The 8378-nt window shown below is 56.7% G+C and overlaps 1 protein-coding gene and 1 pseudogene across 1 annotated transcript in view; both read right to left on the bottom strand.

Annotated features, from left to right (window-relative positions):
* LOC101624572 overlaps positions 1-5605 on the bottom strand; it is a 110595-nt pseudogene extending 104990 nt beyond the window's left edge.
* Positions 5606-5706: 101 nt separating this feature from the next.
* Positions 5707-8378, bottom strand: part of BARX1 (BARX homeobox 1) — a 5192-nt gene continuing 2520 nt past the window's right edge. The window contains exons 4-7 of the mRNA XM_004685041.2: positions 8292-8378; positions 6445-6736; positions 6274-6358; positions 5707-5884 (exon numbers count right to left, since the gene is read on the bottom strand). Of these exons, the coding sequence (XP_004685098.2) occupies positions 5720-5884; positions 6274-6358; positions 6445-6736; positions 8292-8378 (629 nt within the window). The 3' untranslated portion in view covers positions 5707-5719. The remainder of the gene's footprint in view (positions 5885-6273; positions 6359-6444; positions 6737-8291) is intronic.

Genomic DNA, 8378 nt, shown 5'->3' with positions numbered 1-8378 from the left:
TCCCTCCTCTACCTGCCCCTTTGCAGGGCAGGCACCCGAATCCGTGTGCTCGAGCCTAGCTAATGCGTTTCGCATGGCGTGTCAGTCAAACGCCCTTCTAATGTCCTTAAAGCACGCAGAAAATTGCATCCTTATGAAAAAGAAAAAAAAGCAAATTGCCTAGTGAAGGCGGAGCTGCCCCAGGCTCTGGCTGCCGCATGCGCCCGCAAGGAGGAGGGGCAGTGCTGGCTGGGGGCTTCTGCCCTGGGCTCTCCTGCCCCTGGGCTTCAGAAGCCAGGAGTGGAGGGTGCCTTCTCTGCCAGGCCTTCCAGGTAGTCCCTTAGCAGCTTCCCGATGCCACTATTCTTGCCCAGGCTACTCAGACCATTTAAGGCCAACTTGATAGGTGCCTCCTGACCTCTGCACTTGCTATGCCCGCTGGTGGGTGCATTCCCTCTTTGATACAGGCCTCATTGGAAGTGTCAGCTCCTCAGAGAGACTTTCCTGGCCACCCTGACTAACGTCCCTGTCCCAATCATTATCTATTGCCTGCTCTATTTTCTACAAGGCTAACATCACATTGTGCCTTTAATTAGGGTTTTGAGAACATCACCAGGTCCCCTCACGTCCAACGTGAACTCCTTAAGTGAGAGGCTGTGTGCCTCATAATGGATCATGTGGTTGCCACACCACAGGTGTTTTAATAAATACCTGGTGAGCAAATGAATGAGACTCATTTTATGCAGCTAGAGACTATTGGATACCCTAAGGCATCTGGGACACTCCAAGCTGCACCTAGAGATTTCTGGGCAAGAGACAGTGAAGAGCCACAAAGCAATCCAAATTCTGCTGCTAACAGCTGTGTTTCTCTGGGCAAATAGCCTAACATCTCTGAGCTTTATCTTTATCTTCAAAGGGACATAATGTAGGAATACTTGCATTATGGGTCTGTCATAATGGGATGAGGGCTGTATCTCAGGATTAGCCATCAACAACTGCTTGTTGTGAATGAAGTTGCTAAGTATGTGCTTGATTAATATCAGAGACCTGGGATTCATGATGTCCCTGATATCAGATTCCTGAAGTATAATAAGAAAGAAAATTTGAAACCTTTCCAATGAAACCATCACCCAATATTTTATACCACTGGGAATTTTTTATTGTATATTTACTTAAAGATCTCTTTGGGACCTATTAAGCAGATTTTTAAAATCATACATCACTACTATATTTATATAAAAAGGAAATTCTCAGGAAAATCAAGAACCACCCTGAAGTGGCCCCACAGCCTGTCCCACTTGCCTCTGCCCAGTGAGTAACTAAATCAGAATCCAGTTCCCTTAGTTCTGTTACCATCCAGGAGGGTTCTCAGAAGTTCCCTCCTCCCCACAAGCTTCATCTCATTCTCCTAGGAAGGCAGTGCCTGAGAAGCGAAGGACCACCGCTGCCCAGTGAGGTGACTCTGCAGGGCAACCACATCCTGCAGACAGGTCCACAGTGCCTGGGAACCCCTAATGGTTCTTTTGAGCCTGGATTTCAGAAGCTGTTGTCTTAAAGTGGATGGATGAGATGCAGTAATACAGAACTAGGACAGAGGAAAATTGTGATATTACACAAATGATAGCCCCCTACGAAGTCCTGAGGGGATCACCCCAGTTTACTTCAAACAGAAGGACCGCCAGCCTTTCCCAAACCCACACCTTTGGAACCTTCTTCCTAGAGCCAAGCTGAATCTGTGTGCCTCTGCGCCTTACCTTTCCGTCCCACCCACCAAAGGGGGAGTCCCGGCTTCCTCAGCTCCTCAAGGCGGGGCTGAGGAGAAGGTGTTCCAAAAACCTCCGTTAGCTCCCAACGAACTCCAACGCCCAGCTAGAAGCTGGCTTCCCACGGAGCAGTCTGGGGATCCTCCTGAGCCTGGCTCTGTCCCCAGTAACTTGCATCAGCAGAGGTCTTAAGAGCTGCGGCTCCCGGCTCCAGTGATCAGCTGGTCCCCTATGCAGAACTTACGGTGGCATCCGGTCGCTTCTAAAGCAAGAGGTCCTCTTTAGTGTAAAACAAAATCAGGAGGGGGTAAAGGAAAAAGAAGAAGCTGCCTGATTTCTCCTCCGACCCTGGAGTTCCGCAGAATTGCCTTGCAGGGGCGCTCACTTCAGGCTGAGAAGTCGGCCAGCCGGTCCTACTCCAGTCTTGAATCACACATACCGCCCCCACCCCCGAAGCCCCCAAGTTGCCGGGTGTCCGAGTTTGTCTCCTTCAGTATATGACTTCCCACCAGTAACCTTCCCGGGGAATTCAGAACCGAGAAAAGGAGCAAACCAGAGTAACCGTTATTATTATTCTTTATAAAGTTGGGAGGTGGGGGATAGCCCCGCTCCTGGTCTCCCTGTCGCAGCCTGGCAATGCCGGCCCCGCGCCGGCTGATCTGAGGCTCCCAGGCCAACCTCACCGACATCAATCCTCGCTGAAAACGCTTCGCGCAGCGCCGAGCCGCGCGCCAACTGGAGGTAGGTTCCCGCCTACACCGACGGCTTGCTCAGGACCCGGGTCTCAGAATCGCGTTGCAATCCCGGCGGGTTCCTTCAGCCAATCCTCCCCCAAAGTCGCAGTTACAGCCAGAGGGCCGCCTCCCCGCCTTCCCCCTCCAGGGACAAAAGCGCCTTAACTGCAAACTTCGCTAACCCGCAGCACTGCAGCCATATAAATCCCTGATCCCGCTCTGCCCTTGCATCACCCCGGGCCCGTCCAGTCCAAAGGGTCCCGGCTGCCACTCGGGCCCCGCTACTGCTGCTCCCCCTCCAGCACACGCCCGCACACCCAACCTCCTAACCCAACCCCCAGCCCACCACCCCCAGCCGCCGCTCTCTCTCGCGAGACGCAGGAGCCGGCTCCCTCCCGCTGGCCACTGGCCCCCACGCTCCCAGTTGCAGCCGCGACCTTGTTAGCTCGCAGTCTCTGGGTTTTGTTTCCCAGGACCTTCCTAGAGGCAGCGAGGAGATTTGTGCGGCGGAGGTGGGGGAGGGGGCGAAGGGGACAGTCGGTCCAGAAGCCCAAAGCCCGGGGCCTGGAGTAAGGCTTGGCACGGTTGCTGCCCGGGTGGAGAGGAGGTCTCCGCCTCGGATGGACTGGAAGAGGCGGCACCTAGGCCGAGCACCCAAGAACTCCGGTCCCGGCGCGCAGCCTGGCACCGCATCACCTTTATGAATGGCCCTTGCCTAAGGGCCCCGACTCTGCGAACTGCGATCCTCGGGAAGCTTCGGAATCGACGGCAAATCGTCTGCCCTGGCGCCTTCACTTGTCCCGGGGCGGCAAGAGAAGTGCTTCTGTGGGTTTCACTGGGACTCCCCTAAACAAGGAAAACCTGAGTTGCCACGACGTGGCTGGTGGCTGGTACCCTGCAGCCCGCCACCGTTGGCCGCTCCGATCTCGACTCGAGTCTAGATCGGTTGCAATCACCCAGTTCCCTGAGGAGTATAGGAGCCCAGCAGCCAGGAAATGACAAAACCCCTCCCACCCACCCCACCTCCGCCCCCCTGGAATCTGGACCCCTTCGTTTGGGGCCCTGATCCCCCCACTGACCTACTGCTGACTTCACAACAGCAGTGCCCAAGTCAGGTTCCCCATCTGTGCCTGGAAGAAGCTGTACTTGCCGGAATAGTAGGGCTCGGTACGTGCTGACACGGGATTTGCAGGACAAATCTTCCCCTCCCACACCCACTATATCCCTTGTGTCCTGGTCTTTCTTGGTCCCTTGGTCCAGTTGAGTTGAGGACCTACCAGGGAAGAAGCCATAGAAAACAGGGTAATCTGCCCATGATGGCATTCCTCAGATTTAGTAAAATCTGAGGCTCCTGATGGGATTGCCAGGGGTACAGATTAGACGGCTTTCTCTCCTTGTTTCTCCCCTCCTTTCTTCTAAAATCCCAGAGTTGACAAAGGCTGTAGTTGGAATCTCAGACATTCCCACTCCCAGCCCAACACAGCAAAACTGGGACCACCATCATTTTCCTTCTCTTGAAATGGAGGGCATTAAACAGAATGGCTAGCCTGAATTGGAGCGGGGAGGTTAAGGGAGGACCGAGATTGAGCCCATGGAGGTAACCACGGGGCCTGAAGGAGTTAGGAAGCACAGCATACACTGATGACCCATTCCTCAGTGAGTTCAGAGACTGGCAGGTTTTCGCAATCTCCTCAAAGGACACTGGTGTGCAAATAGTCAGGGAGCTGTTTGCAAAGCGGAATTCAGAGCCTCCGGCAGGAGCCGATTTCCCAGAGATTTGTTAGGCTGGGGTGTGTTAGGGTTGCCTGAGAAACCACTTCTCACTTCTCCTAACCTTAAACTGAGGCATGAGATGCCAGGGAACCAGAAATTAAGCACAGCTTTTGGGAAGGAGCAATCAAGTTATGATTTGAAAAGGCCACAGGTGGAGGCTCTTAGCTATCATTTTCACTTTCTGGAGTGTAACACCTGCATCTGAATAGGTGGCTCCTTATTATTTCCCTAGTATGAGTGTATGGAAGGATGGGATTTGGAATCCTGGTTCTGCTTGGGACTCAGAAGGGCCAAGGTGACATCTCTCTGACCTTTAATGAGAAAAGTAGCCTCTCCAGTCCATACCCTTGGCTGTACAACGTGCAAGAACAGGAACACACAGGCATACTCCCAAGTCAGCCTAGACTGGACAGAAAACCACCGAAGCCTTCCGGCCACGCAGCACCTGGATAGGGCTGCCCTATCTGCTAGCAGTGGGGTATTCTCACTACCCTGAATCAGGAATTGATAGTCAGGCACTGCTGGTGGTGTCAGAGTCTAGTACAGACCTGCAGTCCTAGCTTCATGTCTATCTCAGGAGGGGATGGCTTTAGCCTCCTCAAAGACCTCACAGGCAGTCCTCCAAGTCCCCGGAAGTTGACCCAATAACTGAAGGAGGTTCTCAGCCTCAGGCCACTTCCACTGCAGAGTGACCTGAGGGCTTGGAGAGTGTTCAGACTGGCTCCTCTATGGCTCCTGAAGCTCAGAGTGGAGATGATTCCCAGGATTCGGAGTACCCACTCCTACCCGCCCCCCTCCACCCCCAGGTCAGAGCCTGACTCAGAAGAGGGTGTTTCAGCTGCCACCAAACGTCCCTCTGACCTTCCCTCTACTACACTCCCATCACCTACCCTTAGCACCACCAACCCCCTTGCAGATTCAGAAATCCTCTCAACAAGCCCCACTGTGTCATAAAATAGTTTATTGGGGAAAAAAAATCACCGTCTTCGCAAGAGAGGGGTAGCGGCCCCGGCGACATCGGAGGACTAAGCCGCCCCCGCTGTCCGGGTTCCACCTGGCCACCTGGGGGCCGGGGCCATAACGGAGCCGGTGCCCGGCTTCACGGTTCCCGACGCCCCGGAAGCTGGGCGTGTGCTTGGCGGCTTCCGGTCCCTGGGGCCGCGACGGCGGGGAGTGCGGGAGAGGAGCAGGGCGTGAGTGCGCGGGGAGCGCCCAGCGCAGAGGAGCTCCGGAGGAGAGGGCCTTCCACAGCGCTGGACGCCAGTCTCCCAGGCTACAGCGGCAGCACGCACTGGGGCCTGGGTTTGGCTTCAGAACCGCTGTGTCCTTCTTTGTTTGGCCCCTAACTGTCCGCATTCAGAGTAGTAAAAAAAAGTTTAGAAAACAAACGGTGCGGCCGCTTGTGGCTTCCGGAGGGCTGAGGGGGGCTCTGGCCTGCTGGAGCCCCTATGCCCACGCTGTCTGCCAGGCTCAGTCCTCGCGGCTCCTGTCGCTGGCGTCTCCAGGAGCCTCGGCTGGCTTCTCTGCCTCCTTGGCGCGCTCCTGCTCGGTCAGCTGCTCGCTTGTGGGAATGGAGTTCTTCTTGGGCCGCCCCTTCGGCTTGGTGGGAGACTCCAGGCCACCGCCCTGCAGCACCTGTGTGGCAGGACCGGCAGGACAGTGAGCACCCGGTCAGCACCCAGTCAGCTGAGATGCTGCCCACCAGACGTGGGTGAAGGACTGAAGGGCCCAAAGAGGCCAACCAAGACTGGGGGGAGGGGAGGAGACGGATGGCCATCATTTGATTTGTTTGAACTCTATTGGATAGAAGGGCTCAAGGCCACACTGAAAGATGCGGTGGAGAATAAAGGAATGTGGACTGAACTCGGGTTTCCAAGAGGGACAGAGAGAACAGAACAGGCCCTGTGAGCCCCAGCACTAAGGGAGATGGGGGAGTCAGGCAAGAGTTTCCAAGTCTAGAGAAGAGCAGTTCTTAGGGGCACAAGGGCTTCGCAAGGGAGGGGTAGCTGATGGGGTACACTCACTATTTTCTTCCACTTCATCCTCCGATTCTGGTACCAGGTCTTCACCTGCAACTGGCTCAGTCCCAGAGACTCAGCGAGATCTATTCTGGAAAAAGCAGGGACACCTTCAGCAAACAAACAAGCAGCTGGACACTCCTGCCACCCGCTGCACTCAGCCTGGTCCCTTGCTACCTGTCAGGCGTGGAGAGGTACTTCTGCTTCTCAAAGCGTTTCTCTAGACCCATCAGCTGCAGCTCGGTGAACACGGTGCGGCTCCGACGCCCCTTCTTGGCTTTGGTGCCCGGCTCCCCAGCGCCCGTTGCCTCCAGCTTCCCTCGAAGCTGCAGTTCCAGTGGCAGGTGCGGTGTGCCAGGGGCACCAGGAAGCCCAGGCCCCGCTGCCAGCAGCGCCGAGCCCAGGCCAGAGCAGCCCAGTGGCGCCAACGGGAACTTAAACACCCCTGCCTGATCGGCCTTCAACACAGCTGAGGGGAGAAAGTGGGGATCCAAGTGAACGCATGCCTGGCCAGTATCACCCAATACGTACCCTCAGCCAAAGTCTGCCAGCCACCTAGAGGGAGCCTCTTCAAAGCCAGCATGGGGGGTGGGGGAGGCACAGAGGACTCCCGGGCTGCCCTGGGCATCCCCCAGGCCCCAGCTGCCCCAGAGGTCTGGGGTATGCAATGAACAAGTTCGCAGTTCTCTCCCTCACTAGTGTCTTTCACAGAAAAGGGAAAACAAGGAGAAATGGCACCGAATTAGAAAGATGAGCGCTTGCCCCAGCCAAATCGGCAGGCTGCATTAGGGGCAACACATTGAGCATGTCTGCTCCTCTGGCGGCACAGCCACGCGGCCTGGTGGTCAGCAGGGGTGGGGCTCGCTTCCTGGCACTTCCACAGCACCCAGAAAAATAGAAAACTGTCCTTCCTGTTCTCTCTGTTTAGATCCTTCCCCGTGAAGATATTTCTATGTTCATTCGTCCTAAAATGATTTTTGTTTTGCCCGCTTCAAACGAACTACTAGCAGCTGAGGGCGAAAGGCTCCGTGCAGAGGCTGCATCTGAGGCTCACTCAAAACGAACAAACTGCGCCTGCTGTCCCAGGGAAGGTGGGGCACTGGCTGGAGGTTCAGCTGGTACAGGGAAGAGGCTGAGGTGGGGGCTCAGGGACACGCATCTACTGGGGAATGGGTGCTAACCCTACTATCTTTAAAAGGCTCCAGATAAGTGGGAAGCAAATGTGAAGGGTGGGGGTAGAGGGAAGAAGCTACCCTCTGTGAAGGTGGAGCCGGAAGGCAGACTGGCCCCACAGAGAAAGGACCGCCACCACCGAGGGGTAATGAAAGACAAGGGACCAGCAAGAAGGATGGTGGAGAGGGCACTGGCCAGGCAGGCCCCGGCCAAGGACAGAGAAAACAAACAGGCCCTGAGCAAGAGGCTAAGACTCACAGAGGCCCAGCCGGCCTGGAAGAGGAAGGAGCATCAGGCAGTGACCAGAGCCACACTCTTGTCCCCAGACAAGGGGGGGGCATGTGGACGCTCTTGTCCCCAGACAAGGGGGGGCGTGTGGGCCTGGGAGGTGTCCTTTCTGTGGCAGAGCAGTGGCCTCCAGGAGGCTCCAGGCTAAGACTGGCGTAAGCTCCAACACAGCACTCGGGGACACTAGCCTCTGGAATTCCTCAGGGTTCAGTTCCCCGCCGGGCCAGACTTTCCCCGACCAGCCCAGAACCAGAAGGCCCAGGAGCCCTCGTTCTGAGCCCTCTTTCACCCGAGGTCTGGCATTAGCAATCTAGTTCTGCGCCCGCGAGGGGAATGCGGCCTCGAGTCCCGGTCCTCCCGGCTGGAGACCTCAGGGCGCTAGTGAAGGCCCGCGGGCACGAGACCTGGCTTCTGCGCTGTCCGGTGCCCGCACCCTCTGCTCCTCCACCCGAGAGCGCGCCCAGGGAACGGCCTCGGGGCCTGTGCGCAGCTAGCGGAGACGCGTCCTCGAGGCGGCGCGGCTCGCTCCCTCCCGCCGAGCCCGGCAGCTGCCCCGCACGTACCCAAGTGGCTATGGAAGGGCCGCGCCGCCAGCAGCGCCTGCACGCCGAACTTGAGCAGTTCGCCCGCAGCGGCGGCGGCGGCGGCGG

Source organism: Condylura cristata, unplaced genomic scaffold (assembly GCF_000260355.1).
Source record: "Condylura cristata isolate star-nosed mole 26May11 unplaced genomic scaffold, ConCri1.0 scaffold00017, whole genome shotgun sequence".
Taxonomy (NCBI): domain Eukaryota; kingdom Metazoa; phylum Chordata; class Mammalia; order Eulipotyphla; family Talpidae; genus Condylura; species Condylura cristata.
Note: the sequence above shows the minus strand (reverse complement) of the source record. Positions and strands in the feature narration are given on the sequence as shown.